The 18,906-nt window shown below is 33.3% G+C and overlaps 2 protein-coding genes across 2 annotated transcripts; both read left to right on the forward strand.

The window, feature by feature from the left end:
• Positions 1-6,112: 6,112 nt before the first annotated feature.
• LOC118034547 (transcription factor bHLH157) lies at positions 6,113-11,067 on the forward strand. Its single transcript, XM_035039883.2, has 10 exons — positions 6,113-6,630; positions 7,143-7,232; positions 7,398-7,506; positions 7,661-7,702; positions 7,850-7,909; positions 8,115-9,617; positions 9,777-9,878; positions 9,968-10,114; positions 10,202-10,327; positions 10,412-11,067. Exons 1-10 carry the CDS (start codon positions 6,536-6,538, stop codon positions 10,598-10,600), a joined length of 2,463 nt encoding a protein of 820 aa, XP_034895774.1. The 5' UTR covers positions 6,113-6,535; the 3' UTR covers positions 10,601-11,067.
• A 4,357-nt stretch (positions 11,068-15,424) lies between these two features.
• Positions 15,425-17,875, forward strand: LOC118034556 (aluminum-activated malate transporter 10). Its single transcript, XM_035039893.2, has 6 exons — positions 15,425-15,983; positions 16,202-16,342; positions 16,451-16,723; positions 16,804-16,922; positions 17,019-17,162; positions 17,262-17,875. The coding sequence occupies exons 1-6, from the start codon at positions 15,644-15,646 to the stop codon at positions 17,739-17,741; spliced, it is 1,497 nt and encodes a 498-aa protein (XP_034895784.1). The 5' UTR covers positions 15,425-15,643; the 3' UTR covers positions 17,742-17,875.
• The last annotated feature ends 1,031 nt before the right edge of the window (positions 17,876-18,906 follow it).

The following is an 18,906-nucleotide window of genomic DNA, read 5'->3' on the forward strand; positions in this document are numbered from 1 at the left end:
AGAGTAAAGAAACCACCATCGCTTGGTGCTTCTAGTACTATTTTTTCCCGGATTTTCAAGAGAAGGAGTCGGGGTTAGGCTCAGATTCTCCATAATTCTTTGATTTCTACTCTAAAACACGTAGATGTTCATTCTCTGTCCTAGTTTAGGGTTTTAATTGGATTTTTTGTGTTTATTTATTATGTTTTCTCATACTTTAAATTAAGTATGTATTCTTCGTAAACAATGGTGAGTCGGCGACCCTTGGAATCCAAGGCCTGAAACAGTAGTGCTTGTCAAGGCATCGCAAATTAGAAGCAACTCCTTCAATCACATTCACCCTTCATTCTGGGTTGGGATGGCCGGATTCCGGCGAGGAGTAAAGGAGAAGAAAAGGGTGAGAGTTATGGGTAGTTTTTTTTTTAAATATAAATTGCAATTTCAAGTAGATCATATATAACATTGAAAAGAGCATTTATAATTGAGGCTAATTTTCTTTTCGGTGTCTGACTCCAATTAATTAATTCTCAATACGACGCCTGAATCTGTCCTGTAATAATAAATCTAATAAAATCTTTTCAGAAACATTTAATGAAATTGGTTTTTGATCAATAAATCGATCGATCTCGTTTTCTGTTCTCTTTCAGTTGAAATATTTGGAAATGAAGTCTTAAGAAGAGTTTAAAAAGATTAAAATATAATATAATTAAAAAAATAATAATTTTTTTATAAAATACTAAGATAATAATATATTTAATTGATAGATTAACATATTAGATTCATAATAATTTAATATAAAAAATAGATCAAGATAAATTATAAAATTTAATTCTCAACCAATCAAGTATTAAAGGATGAGGTTGAAAAAAATATAAAAAAAAGATAAAGAAATCAGTTATATTCAATTCAGGTTAACTTTTCAAATTTGCGATCCGGGTTTTTAGACTAGGATAGCCACATAAAAAGAAAATCAAAATAAATTATAAAACTTAATTATCAATAAATCAACAAATTATAAAAGATGAAATAAAAAAATCAATCTAAAATAAAAAACCTAAAAAATCTTAATTCAACCCAAGTTAACCCGTAAAACTCACAATTCTAATTATGAGATCAGGATGAGCTCATATAATTAATTTTATGAATAAAAATAAAATAAAAAATAAAAAAACTGGTAGGTCCAACAAATAAAAGGTAGGCGCGTAGACCTAGGTGGTCCAGGTGTTTGGCTCAAAAAAATTGCGCAAGCAACATATCATCTGCTGCACTAGAATCTTTGACATGCAATTCATTTTGTTTTGACAAGGTATTTAACACGTGTTATTTTAGAGGTAATTGAAAATCTAAATATAAAATTTCCTAAACTACCTTAAGCTAATTACTTAAGAAAAAAATCATATTATTTTAACTATTTTTCTAGATAATTTTTTTTTATGGAATAACTTACTAATTCATTACTTATTATCGTAAAAAAATATTATTTGGTGGATGATGAGTATCCAAATAAGTATAAATTTTTACATTCATATAAATATAAAATATATCACTTGTTAGATGTTTAGCGTTGAGGATAACCAATAAGCCAGGAAGAGGTATCTAATCGCACACACTTATTGATAAGCACAATTGAATGTATTTTTTGAGTGTTAAAAAAGAGATGAATTTTTTACAAAACATTATCAACTATTCTTATAAAACATAAATTGAAATTATAGTGAAATCAATGATATTGTATAACTATATTATAAGAAAATCTCAGAAAAATTATATATTTATAGAATTTGATCGTCATTCAAATTTTATTTTTATATGATATTTTAATTGATACCAAGTCATATTCACAAAGCTATGAATACACATGTTATTGTAAAATGAATTATGTTCATAATAAGATTTCATCTAGTTTAATTGTATAATAAAACTAAGATCTTAAGACTCTTTTGCTATAGTAATCACATACTTTTTATTTATTTTCAAGCTATATCACTTGTGTTTTTTAGTCATTATAGTATTAACAATAATCTTAACCAAAGATCTTTATATGTTTTTAATTTACCATCTATTTTAATAATATTTTTTATGAAACACGTGTAAAACCCAACAAACAACAATAAAAATATTATTTTTTAAAAATATCCTTTCACAACAGAATATTTTCAATTCAGCTAAAAAAATTCCCGTAAGGAACGAGGCACTACAGGGGAGGCATATGTCAGAATGTGGAATCAGAAAATGATCCCTACAAACCCCACAGACCCTTATGTAGGACCATTCAATTCCTTTCCTTTTCTGTGATATTTCAGTTCCCTAGGTGGGACCCTCTCAAGGCAACCAATTAGCTATCCAACAAGAAACGGAATATTCTGTGGCCGACCACCGGCGGCAGCCGCAACAATTTTCAACGATGTCCCATTAGTGCTCTGTACCGCTGTCACAACTGGGGAGGCTGACTTAAAATACACTCAAACTACGAAAAGAAAGAAATAATTTTACTACAAGCAATTGATGAATGGACCACATCTACCCAAAAAAATGAAAAAAATAGATTAGATTTCATCGCCCTTTCTTTAATGCAAGAAGATGATGGATTTCTTTGACGTTTGTGCCTTTCAAGTGGCCATGTACTCCTCCTACATCAATGATAACACCCCAAACACTATAATTTTAATGATCTCTTCCTCTTCTTCGTTTTTTTTTTTTTTTCCCTTCTGCCCTAATAAATTATCCTCCCACACCTCTTGCCCTCTGCATGTTTTTTTTTTTTTTTTTAATCTGTAACATTCATCATGGAGGAAAATCCCATCTGAAATATTTCAATATAATGTTTAATGTTTATCACAAGAAATATTCAGATATTAGTAATTAGTTATATCACCCCACCCAACAAAAAAAAAAGGAAAAAAACAGAGACTAATATTGTGGATCGATGTTTAAAAGAACAAATCTAGTAGAAGATATATAGAGTCCATAAAGTGCACCGCCCATGCCCTTTTTCATGGTCGAAGACGCTGCTACGCTGCTCGAGAGTTTGTTATCGTGAACAGCATGAGGAATGATATGCATTCCATCATTGCTATCTACTCCGTTCTTTTGTTGATGGTTATAATTTTTTAAAAGAAGTACTATCAGGTATCGAGATTATTTAGATGTGTTTTTTACTTAAAAAAGTTCAAAATATAAATAAAAAATCTATGCAAGTATATAATTAAAAAATAATAATTAACAATAACCAAAAGATAAATCAAAAAATTAAAAGAGGAACGTAGATCAAGATATTCAATAAAATAAAATGAGACATTCGTTAACTGAATTTGTTTATTTAAATAAATTCACACCGTAAAAAACTATGACCTAAAAGATAAACACAAATGAAACTGATTAAATAAATCCATACCCTAAAAAAAAATCAAGTAAGGCCGAATATATAAGAAATATTATTTAAAAAATATATTTTTTATTTTGAAAAACAATTTTAGTTTGGTTTGGTCACTGAGTAGCGTCACACATGTCATTTGAATAACACAGACGTCACTCATTCACAACAAATTTTTTTGATTTAAAACTAAAAATATAATGTGAAAAATACTAAAATCCCTCCTATAACATTAATCAGTGTGAAAATATAAAAATAAAAACAATTTTTTTACCCTTGTCCCTGACCCCCAACAATTATTTGATCCCAAAAATAAAAAAATTATTCTTACTGTTTAAAAGTTTATGAAAAATTAAAAAAAGTAAAAGATTTTAAGTTTTGTTGACTCTAGAAATAAAAATATATTTTTAATTTGCAAAAAAAAAAATCTAAACACTCTCAAATAATCTTTCAATAACAAATAAACAAGGGTAAAAAACAAAAAAAAAAAAAAACCCACCCAGGAATTTTTTTTCTTCTCTGCTAAAGAACAAGTAGATAATTTCTCTGCAGTCCTCTGCAGTAAATTATGTCTATGTTACAGTGAAAAACACAATCCTATAATTTTCCTACTTAATATTTAATGTGTTCATAATTTTTTCTTAACATATCTCTCACTAATTGGGCCATGAGAGGGGATTAGTTGTGGTCTAATTAGTAGGGGTGGCGTAGGTTAGCATTTATTTATTATTTATTTTTTTCAAATGTTTTTTTGTTAGCCCATGATGGTCTTGAATATATCCGATTTAAGTGTTATAATGTTGTTTTTGTAGTAGTCATAATTAGCCGTAGAGACTCACAATAAATAAATTGCCACTAAAGTCTAGGCTGACAGTGCTGTTTGTGAGTCATGATAGGGACATGAGATTTATGTGCCTTGGATGGTGACCTTCTCGCGAGCCATTGAGGAGATGATAATGACTGTATAATTATGGATTATAGAGGGAATATTGTTGATACCGACGATCTATGTTCATTCAAGCAGCTTGAAGATGTCATCCTCCCATGAATATTTACTAGTTTAATTATTTCAATTAATTTGTAGCCCAATTGCCTCTAATAATAAATAATAAATAAATAAATCAAGTAATTACAAATATCAGTAGATATAAATTTTAATAAAAACTACATGTATTTTAACATTTTGTTAAGGATAATAAAATCTAAAAATATTATGACCAGAATCATTGGCATTTAATTTGCTTAATGTAATAACAACGCTTGTTTGAAAAATATCTAACCAATATAAAGTATAATTAATATAAAAACAAAAATCATTATAAATTATAATGCCCCGTAATGAATAACAATTTATTTTCTATGCTTTTATTTTATTGATTAAATATGAAACAAGTATTTAAAAATAATAATGAGAGAATTGTTTATAAATGAATACCAAAGTTGAAGTAGTGAAATATTAACTTGGTCAAACCATAATAGATAATAACAAGGAAAAAAAAAGTGTTTACTTCTAATGTTGTTTTTAATATAATAGTAAAAGCAATATATACATGCAAGTGGATCAATTCATCAAGTTTTCATTGAAATATAATATATACAGGAAAAAACACTTGCTATTCATTGGTTATTAAACATATTCAAAAAAACATTTTGGTTGAAGTATGGTTTTCAAATTAAATTTTAAATTAATGAATGTTACTAAAAAGAACGGTGATGTTATGTGAAAAAAAATACTTATAAAATAATAAAGAGAAATAAAGCTTTTGCATCTACCATATCATAATGATTTTATATAAACTAAATTATTTTTGATAAAAAAAAAATTAACTTGCATTTTGTAAATGAAAAGGATTTTTCCTAAAAAAAATCTCAAAACAAAATCCAAAACCAATAAATACCAATCATCACAATTAAATACATTATTTAACTATCATTTTTATACTCCAATTAATCTCCATTAAGAGAACAATACGAAATATTGTCCACATCGCGAGATATTAAATGGACTCTACGAGAAGATCAACAACCGCGACAGGCTATAACCGGTAAAAACTAAAAACAATTAAAGAACTTGTACTTATTCAAATTCTTAACTCAGACCCTTAATTTTATTTTTATCAATGCAGTCTCTTGTGCAGCTGCATGTTGTGTTTTACCAGGTAAGAGAACATGACAGAACATACTCTATCACAACTTATTTTTTCTCCACCTTCCATAAAGATATGACTTTGTTTTATCAATTTTAGTTTAATTAAATTTTTTATCTAATTCATTTCATTTTATCTAAATCAATGACAAACAAATAAGTTGTTTATATTAGCAAGATTGTGTGTTTGGTATCGTGATACATATAAAATATATTTTTTTAAAATTAATACATTAAAAATCACTAAAAATATATATAAAAATATTAATTTGATATTTTTTAAAGTGAAACTTTTCCAAAAACAAAACTACTTCACTCCTAAACATTTATTGGTGATTAAAAAAACACATGTCGGCCATTTTAATTACACATTTGGACTAAAGGATCAATTGGATAACATGGTAGAACATAGCATATGAGAACCACATGGTAAAAATAAAAGTACATAACCTAAATAAATAAAAAAATTAAGAATTAATGGACCAATTAATGGGTAGGTAAAGAGTCCCATGATGATGACCCATCAAAGCAAGATCCAAATGGGACCGGTGACCGGGAAACAAGAAGACAAAGATGCTAAAACAGTCGTAAATGCTTAGAGATCTCAGTGTTTCCCTTCAATCTTGGAATATTATCAAGACTCCATTGTTGCTGTCCAAAATAAATAGTATATATAAACATATACACACACACAAAGAGAGAAAAAAAGAGAGACAAAACTGAAAGCCAACCTTGTTAGTTTGTTATCTCCTATATATATATATAAACATAAAAACACTCTCTTTCACCGACCACTACACACTTAACACTTTGTGTTTTCATATATTTATTTCTCCCCTACAACATAAAAATCTTTGTTTTGTGCCCGTCTTAGACAGACATTTTCAAGTTGCAAGCCTTTTCTGTAGGTGGGGGTTTTAGCATTTGGTGCTTTTGCGTGACTGAGTTGAGAGCTGGTTGACTCAGGGTTAAATAGTTTAATGGGGTATTTGTGAAGGTTGAATTGCTTAGTGAAATCTTTGGTGCTGAAAGGAAACATGGGTTCGGTGTTAAAAGAGAAACTCAAAAGTCTTTGTTGCAGTAACGGGTGGTCTTATGGGGTTTTTTGGTGCTTTGATCAGAGAAATTCCATGTAAGTTTCTTTCTTTTTCCTTGGTTTGCACCTTTTCCTTGGTTTGCACCTTTTATTCACTTTTTTTTTCCTTAAACAAAAATGTTTGCATGATTTTTCTTTGTGTTGTTTTTCTACAAAGTTTTAATCTTTTCTTTAAGTTGTTTTTTTGGGTTTTAAGTTTCATGCGCAGGAATTGTCGATTCTCCATACCTGAATTTAACATAATTATTTTTCAAGAGATATGAATCTTTTTTTTCTTCTTTCTTCTTTTTTTCTGGTTAAATTTGTATCCTTGAAGCAGCAGAGGGGGGAAAAAACTCACTTTATCGGTGCAGCATTTTTGCATAATATGCTGTTTTATAATAAGGAAATCCTCTCGAGATGAACTAGATTTAGTAAAGATTTCACCTTTACTATCTTGCCTGTTTTTGGAAGTAGCTGATGGTTTGAATCTTGGCATAGATTTTAGCTTTATATGTTAATGATATTTTGCTTACTGTAAAAAATCTGTTGTTTTGAGATGTGACCAGGTTGTTGACCATGGAAGATGCGTACTATGAAGAGGAAATGGGAGTTGTAGTTAACAATATGCTTTCAGAGGCCCACATGCTAGGTGAAGGGTAAGCTTTATGTGATATTCTGTTTCAGATATACAGTGATTTTTCCTCAATTGTTCTTTGTAAATTTCCAGAAGACAACCTTTCGACCATTTTTTCAATGATTTCTATTCCAAGCTTTAAAAGAAACTTTAATAGGGTTAATGCTGTTGTCATGGTCTATTTCAGAATTGTTGGCCAAGCTGCTTCCACTGGAAAGCACCAGTGGATTTTCTCAGATGCTAGTGATGGAGGCTGGAATTCTGCTGCCTCTATTGGAGGTCAAGATATATTCCAGGTACTTCTTCCTTTGCTTCTTCTTTACCATTCACTCCTGTGCTAGTTGTCATTGAAAATATTTTTCTTTGTTTTCTTTTCTTTTTAAATTGCCCAAAATTCTTGAATGCTAGCTGACTAGTTTCTGCTTGCCTGAAAATTTCCTTTTTTTGCAGGATGATTCTGAAATTCATCGCCAATTTTCTTCTGGAATAAAGGTACTGCATGTTGGAATGCAAAACTTTACTTTTATAACTCATTTTCTTTTTATGATATTCCACTTGAAATTCATCCGAGCTTTGTGTATCCCTTTTCTTCATCCAACACCCTGATCATTTGTATTGACTATTAATTCCCATTTGCAGACAATTGCAGTAATCTCTGTGGAATCACAAGGACTGGTACAATTTGGATCCACCCAGAAGGTGAGCACATTGAAAGCAGACCAAGTGAATTTAACTATCCTACAAAAAATATACTTGGGGCCGGGTTGGGGGGGGGGGGTTATACCATTTATTAAAAATATACTATTTCTGCATCCTTTGACTGATGAGAAAGCAAATATCCATAACCTACCACATATCAAGCGTGGATGGTTGTTTGTTAATTTCAATGCTTTTAACATTGCAGATTTTGGAGTCAGAGGAATTTTTGGGTCAAACAAAACGATTGTTTGGTAAGATGGAAAATATTAATGGGCTTACTTCAAATTCCGACTCGCCTTCATCTTTGAACTGTGAAAGTTATGATCTAAATGAATGGTTTGATTCCTTCTGCAATGGGAATGTCTCGCCCATGCTTGGCGACAACTGCAATGAGCTGATGGAAATAGCTTATTCTTCAATGAATTTTACCCAGCCCTCCGCTATCACATCTGTTGTTGAACAAGATAGGATGATTCCTTTATGCCTGGATTCATCTCATCCTACAAACCAATTGAAGACCAGTGAAGCTCAAGTGATATTGTCTAGTAATCCTAAGACTCAGTCCCAACACTTGTCTTCACAATCTCCATCTATGAACAAAACAACAGCCCTAACTCCTTGCACTAGTACGTGGAGCAATGCAGGGTCTAATTTGACTTCATTGGAGTCGAAGTTAGGATATGAAATGGTGGTCCAGGATTCTCCAACTGTGTTTTCTACCGAAAGATCAATGAGCAATCTGCATTCTGCTCCATCAATTCATGTTACTGAAGGTGAACTTTCAGAAAGAGAAATGAGCCAGAACAGATTCCCTTTAGAGTTCAAACCAGATGATTTTCCAACTGATCTCTCCAACTCCTGTGTAATAGATAATATTCTCGAGTGGTTTGCTCCTTCACCAGAGCATAGCATAAGTGGAATGGCACCCATGATGAACGGAAATCTTTCACAACCTGGAGGAGTCTCTCCAGCATCACCAGGTCTGATTGGAGATATCTTAGTTGATATTCCAAAGCAACCGGCCACTTTGGCTCAAAGTTCTGTCACTGAATCATATTTCTCTAACGGAAAGGAGAAATGTGTGAGCATCACTGGCACCGAAAATGATCTTGAAGGTTTGGGATTAATATTTGAGGGTGGACAAGCTAGGCATTGCTGGGAAGATATCATGGTGCCAGTAGCGAGTAGTGGGCACACAACTGCTAGCACTGGTATTTCAGAATGCATCTCAGAGTTGGATGTTGATTCCAAGGTTGGCCCTCGAAAAGGATTGTTCTCAGAGCTTTTAGATAGTGTTAGTAATTCTAATTATGTTACAAAATCTAGCAGTGATGATCAATTATCCAATGCTAAAAGAAGAAGAGTGGAAAATTCATCAGTCATTGGTAATCAACTTCAGTTAGTGAATGCTTCTTGCCCTACTAGCAGCAGGGTGATGCAGCCTGCATATAATTTTGACAAGACAAAAAATCTTCTATCAAAACAAGAGATGTTCCCAAAAGCACAAACAGTTTTGTGGATTGATGATAGTTACAGCATCAATACTGGAAGTTCTGGTTTAACAAAATCTAAGAAACCTGAGGAGCCTGCAAAGGCCACCAAGAAAAGAGCCAGACCTGGAGAAAGTACTCGACCTAGGCCGAAAGATCGTCAGCAGATACAAGACCGTATTAAAGAGTTGAAACAGATCATCCCTGATGGTGCAAAGGTATGCGATCTTATGTTTTGCTTTGAATGAAATAACCCTATATATTTGTTAAATTATTAGATATCTCACATCCTGCCATATCACCACAAATGCTCTTGGCTATATCGTCACACTTAAAAATATAAATCATTGATGTATGCTTTCTTGATGATGTAACAGTGTAGCATTGATGCTCTGTTGGATCGCACCATCAAACACATGTTATTCTTGCAAAGTGTGACCAAATATGCGGAAAAGCTTAAACAAGCTGATGAGCCAAAGGTAGTTTGTTTGTTTAATATTATTGTGTGCTGACAAGTGAACAACCCTTCCATTTGTTTGCTGATACAAATAAAACTGCATTTGTATAGTTGATTGGCCAACATAATAGACTGCTTCCTAAAGACAACAGCACAAGCAGTGGTGGTGCTACATGGGCATTGGAAGTTGCAGATCAATCAATGGTTTGCCCTATCATTGTCGAGGACCTCAGTCAACCTGGCCTTATGCTTATAGAGGTGCGTGAGTGGAAGAGAATATTTCTCCGAGAATTTGTCATCTGTATACGAATCCACTGAATTTATTTTCTTGTTTTTCTATTCCAGATGCTTTGTGAGGATCGGGGATTCTTTCTTGAGATTGCAGATGTAATTAAGGGCTTTGGTTTGAATATATTGAAGGGGTTGATGGAAAGTCGAGAGGATAAGATCTGGGCACGTTTCATTGTTGAGGTAGCACATCAAAATTTAGATTTTAAGGTGTGGAATTAGTTTAACATGAGAAAATTAAGGAAACTGATGTTGAAATTGTTGCAGGCAAACATGCAGATAACAAGGGTGGAAGTATTTTGGTCACTTCTCCAGCTTCTAGAACGAACAGGTGCTAGCGTGATGGATTCAACGAATCAACCTAGTAATGCAATGCATGGAAGGATTCCCGAGTTAAACAGTTACCAGCTTCCTGCATTGCCATGTCCTGTCAGCCTGACTGAGACAATTCAATGATAAATCTCTTTCATAGGGATTTTAGAACACTTTGAGCATTCATCTATATATTGAGATACCGCAGTGATTGGTGTTCTGAGTTCAAGAACCAAGACCGAAGTGGGAAAAGGAGATTCTCCATTCCATTTTGACTCCCTTGGAAATGGAAGCAAAATGTGAATATGGTTGATAGATAGGAAATACTTCGAAAGGTAGGGCGACCTATCTAGTTACTCCTTTATGGTACAATTGGAGAGGGATGCACCGTTAGATGTTAGCCTGCTTTTAGTCGTCGATTAAAGCCACGTTGCATATGACTGAGAGTGTAGCTGTGCAGGGAACTGCGTCGTGTTTTTGTTGTCATAGACTCTTTTACCATAACCTGTTCATAGTCTTAAGTTGACAAATCAGTTTAGTCTTAGGCTAACCACTTATTTGTTCTTTGTATCTGTTGCTGTCTCATTAGTATAATGAAAGAATTTGCTCTCTCCCGCGCCATGGAATGCGACAATGCATGGAAATAATGGGGACTAGCTTTCAGATTCTTTACATTAACTAACATGTACGGTAGGATTCAATACAGCAATCCCATGTAATGGAGGACATGGCACAATAATAAGCTGAAGTATGAGGGAATCTCCATCCTAACAGGGATTCTGTCGTAAACATCTCAGAGGAAAATGGGTTTCTCCTAAGCTTTCATTTGCTCATTCAAATTCTGAACTACTGTGTAACAGCTATTAGTGTGATACCCGTAGGCCACATTCACGATTAGAAGTTTTAACCTGCAACTAGCTGACCTAGCAAGCAAACTGGATTTGAGCCCCAACAACCGCCCTGGATTATTTACCTGTTGCTGGCAGAGAAAGTTGCTGTAAAACCCAGTTAACCTGTACCTATGATCGCTTTTTAGGCTGAGGATATCTGTGTAAATGGTCTCTATCCCTCACAGAATTTGATGGGGACACCGTGTTCAATGTATCATTTATGCATGAAATGATCATTGATGGATGATGAATAACTTAACCCGTTGTTTTTTGGTTGAGAAATTTAGCTTATTCAAGCTCAAATTATTAAATTTTATTTATTTTTATTATTTAATTTTAGTTTATGTTATTTTATTAAATTTTTATTAGTTAGCGAGTTTAAGCCCAAATTTAATTTTAATTAAAGTTTTATTATTTATATGTAATTTTCTTCACCCTGAACACCACCAATATAACTATTATATATTTAGGTTACTTTAAATATGATAACCTTAATGAGAGAATCATGAGACCTGATATGAAGACTGTAATGAACTAGATGAAAAAGGATATTGTGCAAGACAGGAGACTTAACACTATAAGTCCAAATGAGTTTGAAAATGAAATTAATAAAAATATAATAATTCTACTTTAGTGGAAGAGGAAGAAATTTTAGAAAATTTTTTAGTGGAATCGCTTGAAGAGATAAATATGGTATTAAAAGAGTTAATGATATTAGTTCTTTTAAACTACTTAATTCTCCACCTGCCATGCCTGACGTCCGACACATTAAAGGTTTATAACAACATGCTCCTCACTTGCTCATTCTTGACATCTAGCACATCATAGGCTTAGAACAACATGTTGAACTTCTTGATCCCTTACCCCTGACATGTGATAAGAAAGACGAAGATTATCCTAATTTACTAGGTTATTTACAAACTATATATATTAAGACTTGAAATAATGTTTGTTCCACTTCACACCCTCAGTCATTTAGTGTTTATAGTTATGAATATATAAAGCATGTTGATCTTCTTTCCATGTCTTTTTACTCTAAATGTTTGATGTAGCTGAGGTTTTTTTTTTTTTTTTTTTCCTTCCTTATATGTTGAGATCATAAATAAAAAATTAAAACAAGTAATGAATAAATAAATTTTGAGTTGAGTTACATAAGTATCATAATACATTTAATATTGAAGATCATTTCATGATATAGATTAGACATGGATGGTGTCATATGAAAACTAGTTATAAATTGCAAGTGAGTACTGTTAGATTGCTTAAAATGCTACAAATAATTGTATCAAATAGTTATATCATTAAACTACCATTAAACTTTGATGTTAGGTATATTTTTGACATGAAAGACCTTGATATATATAAAACACAACCTATTCCTGATGCTTATTTTGATATCTCCACCCCATTATCCCTATCATTGGCACATAAGAACATAAAAAGATTACTTTAAATGCACAAGTTGTTTTTATCATGAATGATGAAGTTCAGTGAATCCCAGTATATGAGCTAGGCAATCGGATTCAGATTGTGCTTGAATTACTAGAAAGATATCATAATGGCTTAATCTTTGAGAGCATTATCAGAGTTGTCTTGAGTTATAGTTGGACATCATCATTGTTTTTTGATAGGGAGATTGGACTCATACAAGCTCAAGTTATTATATTTTATTTATTTTTATTATTGCACTTTAAATTATGTTAAGTTATTAGTTAGTCGGTTTTATACCTAAATTTAATTATAATTAGGATTTTATTATTTATGTAACTTTCTTGATATTATGAGCAATGCTTTATGACTAGATAAAAATAACAGAATATTCCTCCTTTTCTTTCTCTCATCTTCTTAATTTTTCTTTCTCTTCTTGTATTCTTTCTTTTTTTCTCAGCTTTTATTTTTCTTTAATTTATAGTCAAGCATCCTCATAATGTAACCCTTTTCCCTCCCTCCTTGTGAATCCCAAGTGCTTAATATATGAGCACATTTCTCTCAACATCAATACCTTATCATCGTCCTCATGGTCACTATTTTTTTAAAGATGGATGCATACCTTCGGTGGCAGTCGTAATAGTTTAACATACACCGTTGTAAGTGAACTTATCACCACGCACTAAAAGATTCCGTGCTAATATAGGTACTGCATTAGGTATTCTTGTCCTTGATAAACAAAAAAAAAAAAAATTAGGAATTTTCATGAGGGTTATGAGAAGCCACGTGAAAGGACATGCCATCTCCTCCACCAGAACTTAAATGTGGAGGGAAGCATGCTTCAACATCTCTGCTGCCATACATCAGCGGGTATATAAAAAGTTGTAGACAAGCACAAAGCTTTCCAACGCAAATGTTAAGCCTCGAGCTTTATCGTCAAGTGATTTTAAAAGGTGATTAGCATCAGCTTTTGAAAAAGTCTAATACTGTTATTATCATTAATGAATTGAGTATAAGAAAAAAGTTGACACTTTGGAATAAGAAGCGACTTTTGATAGCTGAGTGTGCTTTTCAAATCAGAGCACTTGTGGACAGGGAAAGCTCCCGGCATTAGAAGATAAGTGCTCCGTCTTCCATTCAACTGAAATTAGCACAGGCCAACCAGAAACCTTGCTTAAAGCCTTCTACCTTATATACAAGTTTTATAAACAGGGAAAGACAGAGCAGTCCTAGTCATGACCTAATTTGGAAGACTATCATAAACTGAGATTTGCTGCAGTGTGGTGACAAGTGGTAACAGCTGCAACCAATTTGCAGTTTCAAAACGCATGTCAACACCACTCACTGCATTTGTCCTCTTCCACTTGACAGATGATATGATATACTAGAGTCTATACATTCATGTTGGACTTTCCACTTTAGCTGAAATCCAATAAAAAGGAGTAAACACAGCAAGCACAAAGGATTTAGGGCTCTCTCTTACCTATGCAGGCACGCCTGTCCTTTTGTACGTACTCATGGTTTCACCATGCTATTCAGGAGATAGAGAAGCTGTAATGTTCTCCTGTGGATCAAAATGGAAAAGATTTGAGGCCTTGGCTGTACGTTGCGAATAGAAAAACTGCTTATGGCATACATGAGAGAAGACCTATAAAAAATAGTCTGATGATTTTACCTCCATTTCTGTGAATAGTAAGCAATTTGGTCATGTAGAGCGGGACAGAGTTACATTCTTAGTTTCTTTCTGAAAAGCAGAAGCATTAACAAGTCATTTCCCATCGCTAATTTAGTATACAAGTGGATAAAATAAGTGAAACATGACACTCTAGCGCACTCACTACACAGAAACAAGTTGGTCACACTAGTTTTCTGGACATGAAATAACATGCAGATTATTGCCTAGCAACTCCTTGTAAGATCAATACTTTGCTACGCTTATCTTGGCAATGAATCCTGACTCCTCTGCTGGAACAGAGCACAGGCATTGCCCTTTACATAATATGAAAGGAAACTACTGCAGGGCCACAAAAAAGCATTGGTAGGTCAGTAGCTTAGGACCACAATGGCAATTGTTAAATCAGGATACCCACTTCAGAAATATCTGTATATATAGAAATGATTTACCTTAGGGTGGTGCTGAGTCCTAATTTTCTTATCTACAGGAGACAAATCATAGAGGATTCTGGTCGATGATCCACTTAGAAGAAGTATTGAGCAGTAGAACACCCAAAACGTGAGGTTCCTATGATCCAAATCATCATGGAATGACGTTCAGCTTTTCATTTTTGGGGACACAAATGTCAACTGTATCTTAATTTTTTTAGGTCACAAAAGAATCCTGTCTCTCTGCGTAGCAGAAATGGCATTATGAAGATAACAATGATGAGTTACGGGTCTGATTTTGTCCATAATATATTAAATAAAATCCCTTACATTATAGTGAACCCAGGAGGGGGAGAGAGAGAGAGAGAGAGATTGTCCAATAATCGCAGCTTTACCTACCAGAAAAATTTTTAAAATCATCCTCTAGAATTTCCATGTCATTGGATTTTATATTTATTTTTTTCTATCCTGATAACACCTTTTATTATAAACAAAATCTCAGTGCAAAGTAACATACACCTCCTTATATATATATATATATATATATATACATATACATATACATACACACTCACTTCAATAGTCATTCAGCACTGGTCTTCCAATCCAAGCATCACCTTCCCATTGCATGGCCATAGGGTGCTTGGTAACTAACTCATTTGCAAGTCTTTATAGCAGAATTCTCTGATATCTCCAATCTTGTCTGTCTCATTTCAAGGTATCCCATCACATACTACATAGTTGTGACCACTGTAAAGTGAAAAATATGGCTCATCAGGAGAAGGAAACAAGTGGATTGGAGTGGAGAATAACTTTGGGAGATGGATCATCAAAGAGTTTGGTCCCGGAGACAGGGCCTGTCAGCAGAATTTGGATGTGGCTAAAGGGTTTGATGGCAGGACTGGTTTTGAAAGTATGGAAGTTCTTAAACAAAGCATGGGATATAGGGGTGGAAGACCCCAGAAAAGTGATCCATTGTCTAAAAGCAGGAATGGCACTCACTGTTGTCTCCCTCGTTTACTTCACGAGACCTCTGTATGAAGGTGTGGGTGGCAATGCTATGTGGGCTGTTATGACAGTTGTGGTAGTCTTTGAAAATACTGTAGGTAAGTACTCCAAATTTGTTGAAACATTAATTATTCAATGTCCAATCATCATCCATGGTCACTGGTCCTCCCCACCATTTGAGGATCAAACATCACAGGAAAACAAGGAAACAAGTTTTATTTTTTTTTAATGAATTCTGCAATGTTCTTTAAGCCAGTGGCCCAAAAGGCTAAAGCATTTTACATTAACCTTTAGACTTAACCTGATTCTCTTGCAGGTGCAACAATATCCAAAAGTTTGAATAGAGTGATTGGAACAACTCTTGCTGGATTTCTTGCCTTTGGTGTCCATTGGGTGGCTAGTCTGTCAGGACAGAAATTTGAGCCCCTGATCATTGGAGCTTCAGTTTTCCTATTAGGTTTGCATCTAATATAATTTGAACTAATATTTTACTAGAAGTTGTTTTACGAGAAAAAAAAAGGGACAATTATCTAATCAAGTGTTAATTAATCACGTTTCTCCTCAGCCTCTGCTGCAACCTTCTCCAGATTTATTCCCTCGGTGAAAGCTCGGTTTGATTATGGAGCCTTGATCTTTATCCTCACTTTCAGCTTGGTTGCTGTTTCTGGTTATCGAGTGGATAAACTGTTTGCCCTGGCTCATCAAAGAATATCTACGATCATCATCGGAACTTGTTTATGCATCCTTGTAACCATGCTTATTTGCCCCATCTGGGCTGGTCAGGAGCTGCATGCTCTTACCTGTCGCAACATGGACAAACTTGCCGGCTCTTTAGAAGGTAAGTGGCATGCCATGCAGACACTTATGAATGAAGATTTTCAGTTTCGCAAAAAATTTATCAAATCCATCGCATTTCAGGTTGTGTAGAAGAGTATTTCGATAATAATGGCGAACTTGAAGACAGCGATAAACATCCTGACAAGAAATTGCTTGGTTACAAATGTGTGCTCAATTCCAAGACCACAGAGGAATCCATGGTACGTGACAGGACTTGCGAATAAAATCAATCGAAATATATAATAATTTCTCAGAATGTTTGACTGAAGTTGTGGATGACACTGTTTTTGACACAGGCCAATTTTGCTAGATTGGAGCCTGCACATGGTCGCTTCAACTTCAAGCATCCATGGCAACAATACCTTAAAATCGGTGCGTCAATGCGCAGCTGTGCCTACTCCATTGAGGCTCTTAATAGCTGCATCGACTCAGAAAATCAGGTGACAAATTTTCTTTATACTCTCGCTTAATACTTTTAACCCTTTGATTTTTGTCCTGACAAAGTCTTTGTTTCCCTACACTGCTATGTCTGAAAACAGGCCCCGGAGTTCATAAAGAAGCGCATGAGCAACGTTTGCCTGAAAGTGAGCTCCAACTCTTCCTGTGTTATAAAAGAGCTAGCAAAAACTATCAAGACATTGAAAAAATCATCCTCCATAGATTTCTTAGTTGAAGAAATGAGCAGTGCAGTGCAAGATCTCCAAAACGAAATAAAATCTCTTTCAAGTCTGCTTAGCCCAGCAGAACTTTTACTTTCTGAGAGCAAGGAAACTGAGAAAACAACCTCCACAATACATCTCCTGGAAGTTCTTCCAGTAGTAATTTTAGCTTCTTTGCTGATAGATATTTCGTCAAGGATCCAAGATATTGTCAAAACGGTTGAAGAACTAGCTAACGTAGCAGAATTCAAGGAGGAAGCTGATGACAAGGCCAAACAAAATCAAGCCAATATTAATAGAATTGTACCCAGTCAACAAAATGATGATCAGCAAACCATGAAGGCTCTTGAAAGGGCCTGAGTTTCCATATTAGTTTTTTCAAATATTTTCAGTGAGAAGAAACAATTTAGACAGGCTGGATGCACTGTAAAAATCAATGTAGCAACTGACATAAATAAATAAAAGCTAGTGAGATCACAGGACTACTTTGAATATTTCTTAATTATAGTTATGAGGTTGATGATGCTTATTAATGCCTGATGGATTCGAGATTTAAACCCTAATTACCATGCTTGTGACACAACGCATGAGGCAAGATCCAAGCCCAACAGCTAATGGGTCATGGAAGGTACTAGCGGATCCAGATTGATTGCATACTTTAAGCTCGAGAATATCGCATCGTCTAATTCTTAGGATGAGCTGCACCACTTCCAAAGAGCCTGCTTGACTCTACTATCCAAAATTAATTAACCAAAAACTAAAAAAAGATTGGATGTTACTGTTTACCTCTTCGAATAACATAATTAATTGAAATAATATTTTTAGGTTTTTTTATTTCAATCTATGTTTTTTTCTTTTTCTTTTAATTTTATTTTTTAATATTAGATTTATTAAAGATTGAATTTTATAATCTGTTTTAATTTATTTTTTATAAGGTTATCTTAGTCTTATGAGCTGGACCAAAAGTTTGATAAATTAGCTCAATTGATTTAGGTTTTTTTTTTTTCTTCTAATTGACTTATTTTTTTAATTTTATCATTTAATATTTGATTAATTGAGAATTGAGTTTCATGATCTGTTTCGATTTGTTTTCTATGAGATTATCTATGTCTCATGACTTGGATTATGGATTTTTCTGGTTAACTCGAGTTATTTTTGGTGTTTTTTTTAATTGATTTCTCAATTTTAATTCTATCCTTCAAAATTATGTTTATTGGGATTAGGCTTTGTAGTTTTTATTTTCAATTTATTTTTTATACTTGTTATTCCAATTTTATAACCTAAACTACAGATTTGACGAGTTAATTTGAGTTTTTTTCCCTCCTTTCTAATTGACATTTTTATTCAATTTTATATTTTAAAATTAGGTTGATTATGAGCTAAATTTCATGATATGTTTCGATTTACTTTCTATGAGGTTATCCTTATCTTATAACTTGAGTCACGAGTTTAACGGGTTAATTTGAATTGACTCGAGTTATTTTTTTTAATTGATTTTTTTTTCAATTTAATCTTTTAAAATTGA

The sequence above is a fragment of the Populus alba genome, chromosome 3, assembly GCF_005239225.2.
Source record: "Populus alba chromosome 3, ASM523922v2, whole genome shotgun sequence".
In the NCBI taxonomy this organism is placed as follows: Eukaryota; Viridiplantae; Streptophyta; class Magnoliopsida; order Malpighiales; family Salicaceae; genus Populus; species Populus alba.